Source organism: Diadema antillarum, unplaced genomic scaffold, assembly GCF_040938485.1.
Source record: "Diadema antillarum isolate AM-2024a unplaced genomic scaffold, OU_Dant_1.0 seq00000819_RagTag, whole genome shotgun sequence".
Taxonomy (NCBI): domain Eukaryota; kingdom Metazoa; phylum Echinodermata; class Echinoidea; order Diadematoida; family Diadematidae; genus Diadema; species Diadema antillarum.
Window position 1 is genome coordinate 758,819 of NW_027271696.1, and position 16,246 is coordinate 775,064.

The window sequence follows — 16,246 nt, forward strand, 5'->3', positions numbered from 1 at the left end:
ACATCGGGACTCTATGTAGATATCTTGTCATATTATATCTATGAGTGCCACCAGTCCTGAATGGGATAAGTAAACTTTTTTTTCATAATTCATTTTCATTTTCTTAGACACTATCCAAACAATCTTACCTAGGTACATATGGGTAAAAACGTTGCCATGCTTACCCACAGTTTGTCGAATTTGACAGCAAGTGATGTAGCACACAATTGATGTACAAATCAAATAGGGCAGGTGACACAAATTACTCAATACCATGTACATTGTAGTTTGGAGCAGAAATAAAGAACTTAATTTTGCGAATTTAACCACTCATGAAATTGTCGGGAAGTACCAATTCGCAAAAAAAATTAAACTCGCAAAATATATGACGTATACATCGTACATATTGTATCACAGAGGATCTGTTGGGGATCATTGGATAAGACATGGGACTGACAATCCGAGGTCCATACAAGATGTAGTTCCATTCCCCTTGCTGCAGTGGTTGTGCCCCAAGGCAAGGCACTTTATCCCTCATTGCCTAGTAGTCCTTTGGAGGGGACTAAAAGCCCTTGGTCCCACGATCCCTCACTTTACAAGCATCAACTGGCTTCCTTACAGGACAAGTCCACCTTCATATACATTAGGATTGAGAGAATGCAGCAATACTAGTAGAACACATCAGTGAAATTTTGAGGAAAATCGGACAATCCGTTCAAAAGTTATGAATATTTTAAGTATCTGCGCAGTCACTGCTGGATGAGAAGACTACTACAGTGTATGATGTCACATGCGTACAACTACATAAGGAAAATAAAAAGAGAATTTCACAAAACTTTACTTTTTGAATAAAGTGCACATTTCTTCGACTTGCTACTAACGTATGTTAAGGGTAATATTATTCCCCCTGCCTTCTGAAAGAGAGAAGTCGAGTGTTCTTTTGTTATGCGAGAAAAATGGAGATATGTTGAATTTTCTTTATTCTTTCTTTATATCGTTGTACTCATGTGACATCACAAGCTTACTTAGTCTTTCATCCAGCCGTGACTGAGCAGAAACTTCAAAAATTCATAGCTTTTGAACGGATTGTCCGATTTTCCTCAAACTCTCACTGATATGTTCCACTATTTGCTGCATTCACTCAACCCACATTTCTATGAAGGTGAACTTGCCCTTTAACAGCTATATAAAACATACATGGTAGACATTACGTGAAGTACTGCAAAGGTGGAAATTTTCACACAGCAGTAATATTTTCGCACTTGGCATGCTATGATGAAGTTTGCTTGTACTTGAATTCTGCGGAATCAAAATAAGAAGTGAATATATTACATATTATAGCATGCAAAACATTTTGCGTGTTTTTATTTTCATGCTAGTTTCATATCACACATAATGTACAAAAATTTCCACACCATGATAATTTCCACTTCAACAGTAATACAAATTTTGCCCTAGATTTCCCTCATGACACAGAGGTATACACAGGTACCTAGCAATGCTGGGGAAATGATTTGACAACAGCAGGGCTCTCTAGAAGAGCAGTACTTTCCCTAAAGAGGTGACTCTCCAGGTGAATAAGACCAACTAATCACTCTCATCATCATTATCATTATCATTTTCTGAGCAGTGACTCAGTCTTAGGCATTTAACCGTATTACATGCCCACGCAAACTAATCGTCTGAATGTTCTGCTTTAATGGTGTCGTGATAAAGTGACTGCTACATCTATAGTCTAGCTACATTTATCATGACAAGTTTACATTCTTCTTTTGCCTTTACAAACAGCACTTGAGGAGCTTGCAATATCAAAGTTCACATGCTTTGGTCAAGAGATTCCAATTGCATGTTATTACTGTCACCCTGATCTTGGTCACAAAGTGCAAAAGACCATGTTTTCCTTTTAATATTCTAATATTGCATACACAGCAAAATTCTTTACATGTAGGATGTACTGAGTTATTTGCACTGCACCAAGCGCATCACCAGCCTGACACAAAATTGAAAACAAGATTGGAAGCTCAAAGTGTTTTGTGAAAATCAAACGAGTATCAAGCATACAGACAAAAGGCGAATGGAGCATGATAATTGGAAAGAATACTCGGATTCATACAGTTCAGTCCACTCCACACACTTACACCAATATCGACCACACATAAAAATGGAACGTGAGAATGTCGAAAGTTTGCCCAAGAGTCATGCATACCGTTGCCCAACAGCAAACCTGATGGGCAGAGCTTGTATAACAACCACAGCAAAAATTACACAACTCTGCAACCATTTACAGCTCCATAATCACCAATTGTGCAACAAAAATTGGATACACCATAAAGATCTGCAGACATTTCATAAATCCTGTGATTCTGTAGAGGAAACTATTGACAGTCATCTCAAGTATAAAAGATTACATGGATGCGATCCAGGAAAGATTTTTTTCCCTCATAATCAGTATTTACGTGTAACACGAAGTTGTGCACAAATTGTGCCTTTACGCTGCCAATAAATTATTGTATACACAAATATTTCACTAAGTTTTTATTTTCGCGTAATTTCGCAAGTCAGGTGCTATTCGCGAAAATAATGACTCTGATCCCGATATGAATGTGATGCACACGTATACAATTCTCCATTCAGTACAGTACTCCACGGTCGCGAATTTAACCACTCGCGAAATCGACGGGAAGTCCCGATTCGCGAAAATTTAGACTCCCTAAATATATGGCGTATACAGTATGATACTTAATGGCCAACAAACTACTGACATCCCTAGTTTTAAAAAAAGAGAAAAATCACTCATACATTGCAATGTATAACTTACAACAGCATCAGAAGTGTGTGCAGGCCAAAATAAGTTAGGACTTTAATGCCTATACGTATATGGCATGGTATTTCAGGTTCTTTATTCTGCCACTTTCTTAACATCTGTTTCATGTAGAATATACACTTTGTAAATGTAATTACATCATCATCATTACTTTCAATGCAATGCCATTCTGTGTAGCAACTTCTGTGACCAAATTAAGAAAATTTTGCACGCAAGACAAGTAAGCATTCTCATCCTTAAAAAACATGTAAAAGATAGATGATTGGGTACAAAGATTTTGCAGCTAGCTGTTGAGATGCCTGTCACATGGTCACTTGGTTCTCCTCAGCTTGCTGCAACCATGGTTTGAGAATTTTCTTAAATTCTCAATTGTTTGTTTGGTTTTTCGTTTTGTTGTTTTGTTTGGTTTGGTTTTTATAAAACAGTCACTGATATCTCCTCAATGCTCACCAATGTACGATGATTATCCACAATCCCAAAATGTTCAAGAAACTTGGATAGTTTGGCCATAAGCAGAACATTTTCCAGAGTTGATCATTCTGAGAGGACCATTAAAAAGAAAATACACAATTAAGAGAGCAGATTATATATTGTAGTCGTGCAGCACTTCGACAAGTATGTAGTGTCTTCTCTGCGTTACATAATTACATCATTCACCTTTATGTAACATGAAAAAAAGAAGAAGAATGTGATGCCTTCAATGTACTGGATAAAAACGCACTGTTCTCATCTGTCCACCTATTGGTTGACTTCTCAAAATCCTACTTTGGAGCTATTGCAACAGTCCAAAGCAGTCAGATTCACCCTACATCAATTCAAGTTAAAAACAATCGGACAAATCTAAAAACACAAACTTCACATCGCACTCATTAATATGACGCTGCAAAGCAATTCATCTTTTCTTCATGAAGTTACAGTAGGAAGCGATACCATACATGAAAAAAAATAAAACACGACAACAACAACAACATGCTTTCCAACATGGCAAGCATTACTCTGATATCAAATCAGACCTGGAAATGAAATCTTACTTGGCAAAGGGGCTTTCACAATGCAACAAATTCCATTGGACTGCTCGCTGGGAAGGACAATAACCCTTCGTACATGTCGAGTCTGACACAATACTGCAGAGAACATTATTACACTTCACTTATGAAAAAAACAAATAGATATAACTCAGCGCCAAGTCTAGTGTTGCATCTATCTTTGAACAAATAAATTCCATTGGACTGCTCACTGGAAATGACGATAACCCTACATACGTGTAATGTCTGGTACAATACTGCAAAGAACACTATTACGCTTCACTTTGCATGCAAAAAAACAAATAGATATGATTATTATAAATAAATCGGTGCCAAGTCTAGTGTTGCATCTCTGTCTGAATCCAGAGAGCAAGCTACCTTGAAAAGATAACAGATTTTTGACTGTGGACGCCTCTTGGAGCTGACAGATGGTAAATCCGCTGCCATGTAAACAAACAAACAAAAAATTGGTTACCCCATTTTCAGCAGACTGATGAGGCCGGCTGGAGTGAAGGTGTCACTCGCGCACAATCATACAGACACAAACCGGGAAGAGCAAGTCGCTGCCGTTTTTTTTTACGACAATGGCTCTGCGCTCGAGATATCTTCCCTCCTCTCCTTGCTTTCTAAATGCCAGCGGATTCAGAAGGCCTTTGTGCGCTGGGGAAGCAGCGAATCCTTCATGTAGTTGAAGCCCGCCAGCAGCCCCTTCCTCTTGCTCTTTCTACTGAAGTAGCTTGTCACAACATCGTCCTTACCTGCATAAACACAGACATTTTAAAAAGTGTCTTTTTAGAGTATTTCTCTTCTTTTTTTTTTTTTTCTATTTTGTTTTCTGTTTTGCCTACTGCAAATGAATGAATATACATGCATCATAGGGGCAATTTGTAAATTGGTAAGTTCAGTTGCAATAAAACAATCTCCACAAGAGAATTCATCATTAAATTTGAATGAATACTGTATGTAGTACCTGCAGCAAAAAGGCTTAGAACCAGCACTGGCTGTCGGGCGGAAGCTCAGTAGTTCAGTGGTTATGACACCTGTCTTGTACTGGCAATCACAAGATTGTTGTTCTAGTCCAACCCAAGTATGTATGCTCATGATTTCCTGTCATGGCTACTACTAAAACACTGAATAATCGATGCTTATTAACACTGATGAAGGGGAATTTGTCAATCAGTTGCATTAAAAAGATCTCGATGCAAGAATTGTCAATGAGTTTGAACATACATGTACATCATAACTGTTAACATCTGCTGAAAGACAGAAGACATTGAAAAACATTAAAAATTTGACATTTTGCGTTCCCTTGGTAGTTTAGAAAAGTTGTGCGCTCACAATTTCTCCCCTTGAATGCAACTAATACACAGTCAGAAATGGTAAACAAGGAAAAGTAGAAAGTACGCGGTGCGTAATATATGTCCCCGCCTGAAGTAGCATTTTGTAGCAAAATGTACAATATAGGTAAAAAGATCAAGGTCAAAGGTCAAAGAAGTCAAAGGTCAAAATTCTGTGTAGAAGTTTTGAAGCCCTCACCTAGTGCCATCACATTAACCAAACAGAATCGAAATCGGGTTAGAAATGGCGAAGGAGTAGCATTTTGTAGCCAATGTATAATATAGGTCAAAAATCAAGGTCAAAGGTCAAAGAAGTCAAAGGTCAAAATTCTGTGTTGAAGTTTTGAAGCCCTCACCTAGTGCCATCACATAAAGCCAACAGAATCGAAATCGGGTTAGAAATGGCGAAGGAGTAGCATTTAGTAGCAAAATGTACAATATAGGTAAAAAGATCAAGGTCAAAGGTCAAAGAAGTCAAAGGTCAAAATTCTGTGTAGAAGTTTTGAAGCCCTCACCTAGTGCCATCACATAAAGCAAACAGAATTGAAATCGGGTTAGAAATGGTGAAGGAGTAGCATTTTGTAGCCAATGTACAATACAGGTCAAAAATCAAGGTCAGAGGTCAAAGAAGTCAAAGGTCAAAATTCTGTGTAGAAGTTTTGAAGCCCTCACCTAGTGCCATCACTTAAAGCAAACGGAATTGAAATCGGGTTACAAATGGTGAAGGAGTAGCATTTTGTAGCAAAATGTAGAATATAGGTTAAAAAATCAAGGTCAAAGGTCAAAGAAGTCAAATGTCAAAAGTCTGTGTAGAAGTTTTGAAGCCCTCACCTAGTGCCATCACATAAAGCAAACGGAATCGAAATCGGGTTAGAAATGGCGAAGAGTAGCATTTTGTAGCCAATGTACAATATAGGTCAAAAATCAAGGTCAAAGGTCAAAGAGGTCAAAGGTCAAAATTCTGTGTAGTAGTTTTAAAGCCCTCACCTAGTGCCATCACATAAAGCAAACGGAATCAAAATCGGGATAGATATGGCGAAGGAGTAGCATTTTGAAGCAAAATGTACAATATAGGTCAAAGGTCAAGGTCAAAGGTCACAACTGAAATTCTGTGTAGAAGTTTCAAAGCTCCCATGTGTTATCATATAAAGCAAACAGAATCAAAATCGGGTTAGAAATGGCGAAGAAGTAGCATTTTGAAGCAAAATGTACAATATAGGTCAAAGGTCAAGGTCAAAGGTCACAACTGAAATTCTGTGTAGAAGTTTCAAAGCTCCCATGTAGTGCTATCATATAAAGCAAACAGAATCAAAATTGGCTCATAAATGACAGAGAAGTAGCAAATTGAACATTTTGATCACACACGGACGCACAGACGGACGGACAGATGGACGGACAGACGGACACACAGACACATTTTATGCTTTTCAATTCTTTAATCCTACCATATATTATGCATTGTAATCTAGTGTGGGCTACAAGTTCAAAAACTAAACTCAACCCTATTTATTTACTACAAAAGAAAGTCATTCGCATCTGTACTGGATCACAATACTTAGCCCACACCAGTTCACTTTTTTATCAGTTAAAAACACTGAATATATTTGATATAAATACATTACTTTCTTTGCTTTTTATGTATAAGTATTTGAACAACTTACTTCCAAACATTTTTCACGATATCTTTAAACTGAATTATACCGTTCATTCATATCCCACTCGTAATTCGCAAAATTTTCATTTAGTAAATCCCAGATTATTAATTGCACAAAAATCTATAAGACACAATGGACCAAATCTTTGGAATACACTCCCAGATTATGTTAAATCGTGTAAAACTTTATATTCTTTCAAGGCTAGACTGAAAACTACATTACTGTCAGATTACAATCTATGAATATAGCATTTGAATATATATTTTTTTTGTATGATCACATTTCTTTTCCTGTAAATTGGATTTAAAACTACAATAAATATACGCAATGTTTCTGTGTCTATCATTTCATATCATTCCCATTATCTTCAGCATCATCACTATCACTTTCATCTTCATTATCACATTTTTCTTCATCATTACCCTGTCAACATCATCATACATCACCATCATCATCATCATCATCATATTTCACGTTACTCTTATTCATACCTATGCACTATACATATATAAAAAACATAATGTATTTACAGTGTTTTATATTTTGTAGTATTTCTCCATTCCGCAAAAAATATAATTTTTTGTGTATTATGTAGATAGGTCCCTGGGCTGCCACGTGCTCAAGCTTTTGCTTATAGTGGCAGTCCTTCTTCCGCATAATTTTTAATGAAATTAATTTACACATCGATTTTCCTTCTTTGAATCATGTACTTGTAATCTGCTTACTGATATTCCATGTGATATTACTGAAAATGATTTTGATTTATGTATGAAATTGTGTTGGAAGAAAAATAAATCAAACAAACAAACAAACAAACACACACACGTACGGAGCCCGTTTCATAGTCCCCTGCTCGAACTCGTTCGGCGGGGACAAAAAAAAAAAATACATGAATGGACAATTTACTTTCAGGCTTCTTAACTGAAAGGAGACACTGGACTCTGATTCCAATGTTGGTTTAAAAACATTGGTTTGGAAAGCTTCAAGACAAGAGAGGATAGAAGATACTTACCTGGTTCTGGTCTATTTGTTGTAGGTAAAACATTTTCCCCTGCTGAGAGCGAGACGAAGAATGCAAATGGGACTAACCATAGGCAAAGGGTGAAATATGCTAGAACCTGGTTATTAGAGAAGAAGAGATAGAAGAATAAAAGCAAGAATGATAATGACAATGATAATAATGATGATGATAACAACAAAAGCAGCAATAATAATAATAACAATAATAATAATAGCAATAATCAATGACAAACATTTCTGAAACAAATGAAATTGAAAATAACTATCAGAACTATGATGATTGCTTTCAGAAACTCAGGTATATATGCTAAATCAAATCCCTATCATATCTAACTTGCTACTGCGTAGACCAAAGGCTCCCTGTGTCTTTTCTTATTGATACATTTAGTCTTAAACTGATGTTGCTGATATAACAAACAAATCTTGCGAATTAATCAAAAGGACTTACAGAAGAGGATGAAAAAGAGTTAATAAATGGTAATGATTGTAAAGATGATGGGTGGATGATGACTAATCATACTTTACAACATTTCAAAGCTACATGAAACAATAGCTACGTGTTTTGTTCAGTGAAATAATGTGTGAGGCACTATCAAAGAACCTTACAGAATAATAATATCATTCATTATTTCACACACTGGTCAATCGTAGCTACAGGTTACAAGGCATGTTAGAGACTCTCACCTCCGAAAATGGATGCCACACTTCCGAGAAGAAACTGAAAGCCAGATAGTGATTGACAATGACCAGTACTAGAGGGACAGAAATCAATAAAGTTAAAGAATATTAAAAGGCAAGAGAAAAATCAGAATCTTAACAATAGAAATCATTATTAAACAGACTTGTAACCAGCAGAGATAATGCATTTAACATCTCGATGTGAAAGTAACTCCACGTTGATTTTCTTTATCAAAAATAGGAATAAAAGAATACAACCATCTTAGAGAAACTTCCAGCTAACAACAAAATCAGATAAAATGCTCAAAAACATATTCACCATATGTTAGGATAATCATCTAAAAAGAAAAATATCATAATGTTGTTATTGTAACTGTAAAACCATAAATTTTTGCATGCATAAAACTCAATTTTGCTAGGAGCCACGATTCGTGAAAGTAAAATGCACACAATTTTCTTTTTACACAATGCATTGAATGCCAGTGGCAATTTGTGAAAGTTTCATGGCATTAAAAAAAAAAAAGCCTTTGGCTCCATTTTGTGAAAAACTGCATGCCACAAATGTTTCTAGTTTCACAGTACATCTTTCTCATTTCACTGAGTCATTATAATGGACTTGTACTATTGCATGACACGACTGTGATTTCAGCTTTCTCTCTCCACTGCCTTAGATAATTTTCGCTGTGATTCAGAGACTCCAACTCTTCCATTATCGACGGGAGATCTCCCGCCGAAAACCCACTTTTGCAAAATCTCCCGTTCTCCCGCTTGAGATCTAATTCCTCCCGCCCTGGCTCTGTGTCTCCCGTTGGAAATGATTTCTTACTTATTGCTACCGTGTGTTGAAAAAATAAGCCTTAGATAGCACCAGAGAGCATGCTAGAACCCTAGGAACTTCGCGCTTGGCACACATGAACTTGGAGTCTCCCGTTTGCTAGGGGTTTTGGGCGGGAGAATCTCCAGATCAGAAGGTGCTTGGGGTTGGAGTCTCTGGTGATTGCAGGGAATATATCTTCAGCCACATGTTCTGACATTAATGATTCTAGACAGAAAAGTCAACACCCCGTGGGTGTAAGGAAAATACATAGCACAAAACATAAATGTTACATGACCAAACAGGCATGGTGTGAGCAGCGATCCAGAAATACTATTCTAGCTGATATACTGACATACATCCTCAATTTCTTTTCTTTTTTTTTTGTCTATCAAATTTTAAACAAAGTTTTGCTCATCTGCTCCTGATCAAGATCTAAATGAATGACAATTCCTTCCTCAGAGTGAATTCTACTCACTCACCAAAAACATGCCACAACCAAATACCAGTTAAAACCATGACTAACATGACCCAAAATACTCAACACTCTGTATTTTGAGAATCAAATAATCTTAGGTGCTTGTTTGTTGGTTTAATTATTGGGGGGGGGGGGGGGGCTGTTAACAATAAATAGCAAAGACTATGAAACAACACACAAGCAGAACAAAAGGCACAAGGTACCCTGAACTAGACAAAATGGCGGCAGTCAAAATGTGAAGATTCAAGTCATTAAAAGGAAATGTACATAAACATTTATAGTACTGCCATGTGATTGCACTGCATCTGTGCATACTTACATGTGCTGGCAATGAAGGATGGGGAAGTCAGCTCAATAAAAGGGAAAGTATTGAGCATAAATGAGTAGACAAAGACAGAGAACAGTCCGACCAAGGTCATGCTGTAAGGCAGATCCTCGAACAGAAGGAGACCCACATAGACCACGGCAGTGCCCTGGATGAAGTCAAAGGATAAACACATACACATTAGATATTTCATACAATAACACAGTGTAGCTTTCTGAAAGCTAAACATCTTATAATAAAATACAATTCACTTGAATCTTCTCGTGTCCTTATCTTCAAAGACTTCATTCTGAAGATATAGGCCATCTCCAGAGTGAAGTAGCAAACTTCTACTATTGTACTAAATGAGAATAAATTCTATACGTACTCTTTCAGTATGTTTATCAAATATTACTTATTAAATGTGTAAAGTGTGGGTGGTTGAATTTGTGTAACTTTTAGCCACACCACAGGCATTCTGACATGTCATTTAATTGCAAAATAACTCTTAAACATGTTTGGTCTGTCTGCTGTTTCAGGCCTACACAATTATTGGAAATTACTTTCCCGTAACAGGATCTATGCTACACTTGTATGACAGCAGGCTGGTCAAATCTTTTGTAGCTGCACATTCATGTAGTCCACAGTATAAATCCTGGTAATAAAATCATCAGTTCAAATCTAACATTACCATTCACTACAGTATTGTACTTTGATATCAATTACTCTTATACACCATTGAACTGTAAGATGTCCCATGATTTCATACAGAGAAGAAAGATGGGATATCTGCTGAATTCTACATTGCACTGTGAAAGTATTACTTACCACATGGAGCCATCGAATGCATTTCCCAGCAAACACTGTGTATTCCTCAACCAGTTCTGCTAGATAGTACAGCCCTGCAGCTGTGAATCAATGTTGTGAAAATAACTACATGAAATGGAATGAAAGTTAAGAGCATTTTGCATACCAAATCATTATCATATTGAATATCAATATACTTTGAATTAAATCAAGGGCAATTTTTCACCTAAGTGATGATAATTCAGGATCATAAGTTCATCTGATTTCTTTATTTTTTCTTTCTATGACATCAAATAAATAAAAGTATTACAATTTGTTATGTAATCACCATTACTGCACAAGGTATAAGAAGTACGCTTCATGGCTCAGCAACCAACTATATTATATGTTCATTACATGTATAGTTATGCAATGTTGGCACATGCTTTATATGGAACACAGAGAGGGCGTACCACAATTACCTTACTTGTGACATTATTCATACATTATATCTATGACCTCCAGGGTGGTCCACAGGGCCAGGGGTTTCAGTGTGTCTCTGCAACAAGCTAAAATTCTTGGGCAACATGCTCAATTCTTGTGCAACATCCTCAAAAGCCAGCAACATGCTATGCAACATCCTCAAAAATTTGCAACAAGCTCAAAACAAGGAAAAGTAGAAATTACGCGGTGCGTGCGTAATATATGTCCCCGCCAGAAGTAGCATTTAGTAGCAAAATGTACAATATAGGTAAAAAGATCAAGGTCAAAGGTCAAGAAGTCAAAGGTCAAAATTCTGTGTAGAAGTTTTGAAGCCCTCACCTAGTGCCATCACATAAAGCAAACGGAATCAAAATTGGGTTAGAAATGGCGAAGGAGTAGCATTTTGTAGCCAATGTACAATATAGGTCAAAAATCAAGGTCAATGGTCAAAGAAGTCAAAGGTCAAAATTCTGTGTAGAAGTTTTGAAGCCCTCACCTAGTGCCATCACATAAAGCAAACGGAATCAAAATCGGGTTAGAAATGGCGAAGGAGTAGCATTTTGTAGCCAATGTAAAATATAGGTCAAAACTCAAGGTCAAAGGTCAAAGTTGCAAGTCAAAGGTAAAAATTCTGTGTAGAAGTTTTGAAGCCATCACATAAAGCAAACGGAATCAAAATCGGGTTAGAAATGGCGAAGGAGTAGCATTTTGTATCAAAATGTACAATACAGGTCAAAAATCAAGGTCAAAGGTCAAAGAAGTCAAAGGTCGAAATTCTGTGTAGAAATTTTGAAGCCCTCACCTAGTGCCATCACATAAAGCAAACGGAATCAAAATCGGGTTAGAAATGGCGAAGGAGTAGCATTTTGCAGCAAAATGTACAATATAGGTCAAAAATCAAGGTCAAAGGTCAAAGAAGTCAAAGGTCAAAATTCTGTGTAGAAGTTTTGAAGCCCTCACCTAGTGCCATCACATAAAGCAAACGGAATCGAAATCGGGTTAGAAATGGCGAAGGAGTAGCATTTTGTAGCCAATGTACAATATAGGTCAAAAATCAAGGTCAAAGGTCAAAGTCAAAGGTCAAAATTCTGTGTAGAAATTTTGAAGCCCTCACCTAGTGCCATCACATAAAGCAAACGTAATCGAAATCGGGTTAGAAATGGCGAAGGAGTAGCATTTTGAAGCAAAATGTACAATATAGGTCAAAGGTCAAGGTCAAAGGTCACAACTGCAATTCTGCGAAGAAGTTTCAAAGCTCCCATGTAGTGCTATCATATAAAGCAAACAGAATCGAAATTGGCTCATATTTGACAGAGAAGTAGCAAATTGAACATTTTGATCACACACGGACGCACGGACGGACACACGGACGCACAGACGGACGGACACACGGACACACACACGTACAGAGCCCGTTTCATAGTCCCCTGCTCGAACTCGTTCGGCGGGGACAATAAAATGTATTCAAACGATGTGAAAAACATGTGCAAAATTTGCAAAATATCAAACTACTTGGTACTTAGTTACTTGAGTGCAAAACATGAGAGAAAACATTGAACATACAATCTTGTAAGCAGCACAAAGACAGATACAGTGTAGGCTGCGAAATATTGCATAGTGCTCGTGATGTGCACTCCGCATGCATACAATTTCTACAATATTCTCACATTCTGAGCTTGCAACACACTCAAATTTCAAGTTGTGAACCACACTGAGTCACCTCCCTGTAGCTGTAGTTGTTTCTCATTATCAGACATTTCAAGTCAGCATGGGTATGCCATATGTGCATCTTCTGTTTGCTTGATGCAGCATTCCCTATTTGCACCATACATTACAATGTCAGCCCACAAAAAACACTTTTTTCAAAAGTAAAAGCGTTTTCGTGATTTCTGTTGCCACTGCATGCCCCACCATTTATTTTGCCAGTACATGCAGACATTGAATTGATGCAGCTGTATCTAAACTTTGGACACACCATACATATAGTGGAGAGAGGCAATATGTATTTCTGCACTAGCGTACTTTTGTATCCATGTAGAGTACTTCTAAATACAATTTGTATCTCTGAACCAAATTCCACCAAATTCCACCATCACTGAACCAAATTCCAACAAAAACATAGGATATGTACTCATGAGCTAATTTCCAATCACTCCCATAAATTTGAACCATATCAATTATGAAGAAGCATTGATATCGATGCCGACTTTCATGTTGTTGCTCAAAACAACTCACTCTTTCGAGTGATCTGAATGAATTGAAACGGAAGTTAGTGCTCAGTCTAACAAATCTTTCATTTTAAGTGTGAGCTACTAAAAAAAAAAAAAAAAAAAAAACCAATGTTGATTCTACAATCTAAATTTTTAGGACGTCTAGGTGAATGAAGTAAATTGACAAATGCACTAAACAGAGTAACCCCGGCGCGGGGCGCTGTAGCTGTAAAAGCCAGTACGTGTTGGGGTCGCTGGCTGCAGTATAACCCCGTCGCGGGGCGCTGTAACACAGTAACAGCCTTTACGGTACGTATTTGTCCGTATGGGGTCGCTGCTGCGGTTAGCTGCAGTATTAACAGAGCACACACAAGCGACACATAGACATAGTACATTGTACATACGTCCACAGCACAAGACACAGAGCAGAGCCGAGACAGACAGACCTCCAGCTCCATACGTATATACACACACATTGCATGCATTTCTACACTGACTTCTTTCATCTTGCCACATTTATTGTGTAACTGTAACACAGTCAGTCATTGGTCATTGATTTCATATGGCATGGGTAAAGTTATGTGGTTCGTAATTATATCGCAAAAAAAGTCGCAAATCATCTCAACCAAAACTACACCACCACCGATCTACCATCATCAAGTGCTGTAAAGACTAAAGACAAGTATTAGTTAGCTCTAGCCCGACCAGACGCTGTGCGAAGCATAGCACGTTTAGTTAGCTCGAGCTTCTTGTCTTACCACCAGTATTAACTTACACGATAATCTATACATGGGGCTGGCATGTAACGCTCAAGCACGAACCCACCACGGCCACGTCATGTCATTGCATTGTGGTTGCAAGTTGCGTGGACAATAAAATTAATATCTAATTAAAATCAACATATTTACCTAATGCTAAGGTTACAAGGCAAACCTGCACGAAGGTTGCCACCCACGACAAGAGAAACAGAAACCACATCTCTTGTAACGATGCCGCAAAACTGGAGATCGAAAAAGATTTTCTGCTACCGTGCTTGGGTACCGATACCGTGCGTGTCGTCCGCCCGTGGCCGTGAGAATATTCGTGGATCCTATCTAGGGGAGATCAACGTCGCCGCCGCGCATTTGCACATTTACGAGTACATGTTCGGTGTGTAGCTGATGCAGCAGAAAGGGTAGCTAGCTCACCTCCCATTGACTCACTGATGACATTGTGCATTTCTTTGAGTGAAAGTGGAAAAAATATGCGTAATTTAAAGATAAATGATGTATGAACTATAAGGAAATTGTGATTAAAATCAAAATATAGATTGGTTGGTGGAAGGAGCGAGTTTGAAAATGTTTGAACAAATCAAACTGTTGAACATGATGTTTTCAAAGTTGAATTATGTTTCGTCTCTTATGACAGCTCCCCATGTTGTTTTCCAAGCAATTACAATTATACTTTGATTTCATTTTGGGGAAGGAAAGTACAGAATAACACGGAAAATATTATATCAATATTGTTGCTTTTGGGACCTTAATGTAGCGAATTTTAAAGTATTTATTAAGACTAAGAGAATGATTCCGAACGGTTGTAAGAGAAAAATAAGGTTGGAAGGTAGTCCCTAATTGGTTCATGATTTATAGGTTCAATTGGCGGTTGATTTATATTATCATTTAAAAAGGGATTTGAAAGGTATAATACCAATGTTTTATACAGAAATGTTGAAAATATAGCAAGAATTTAATGTAGACATTTTATTGAAAAGAAGGTAAACGCTGTTAGTTTTTCATTCTTTCATTCAACCATCTCCAACAAAACTTTTTTTTTACATAAGATATAATTACATGATATGAATAGTCAACAGTACAAAATATGATAAATGAAATTTATGGAAATACACTTTGATAGGGTGAAAAAGAAAAACCACAAAGTTTTGAAGTTTAGAAAGTGCAGGAGATGGGGAGGAATGCTAAAAAGCGATACTTGCAAGGTGCAATCCCCTTGAAACATATATAGTAAAACAATATACATATATCACTGATCTTCCTTTTTTTCATGAAATTAGATATGCAAAGTGAATTACACGAACATAATATAAACCTGACTAGCCCTTGGCCTGGCACTGCCCTGGACAAACACCCAGACACTTAACCCCAACACTAAGTCGCTGTCATGCAGAAAATAGGAAAAAGCAAGCGAAAGGGAGAGAGGGAGAAGAAATTATAACATGGTTGGAAAATAATGAAATAAAAGAAAATGTTGAGAGTGAAGACAAATTTTGATAACAGGGGCGCCATTAATGTTATAATCATAGTAGGCAATGGGAACTTTGATACAAACTATACAAGGGGCTGCATATACGAAACAGGAACTTTTCAGATTTAGATTTTCCTATAAGAGTCATATCATTTTTTTCTTTTTGTAGACAAAAGTATAATGAACGTTTATTTTAGATAGTTTTAAAGTAAAACGATTATGACAAGAGGTAATGGTTGTATCTAAAAGAAGGTTGATAGAGATGATTGAAAATCTTTTTGTGAGGTGCCCGGGGGATGGGATACCCACTACAGACGTCCCAATATTTAATGTAATAAACATTGTCTAATTTTCTTAGTGAAGCATAGGACTTTAGTGCGTAAAGCCACTCTTTCATCTGTGCAAAAAGTAA

General features: G+C 37.2%; 1 protein-coding gene across 1 annotated transcript; it reads right to left on the reverse strand.

Moving 5' to 3' along the window:
* Positions 1–1,594: 1,594 nt before the first annotated feature.
* Positions 1,595–14,642, reverse strand: LOC139739791 (protein TEX261-like). The gene is made up of 6 exons (XM_071650384.1): positions 14,502–14,642; positions 10,943–11,022; positions 10,130–10,283; positions 8,525–8,592; positions 7,833–7,938; positions 1,595–4,586 (listed from the first exon to the last, which is right to left on the reverse strand). Exons 1-6 carry the CDS (start codon positions 14,569–14,571, stop codon positions 4,471–4,473), a joined length of 594 nt encoding a protein of 197 aa, XP_071506485.1. The 5' UTR covers positions 14,572–14,642; the 3' UTR covers positions 1,595–4,470.
* Between the last annotated feature and the right edge of the window lie 1,604 nt (positions 14,643–16,246).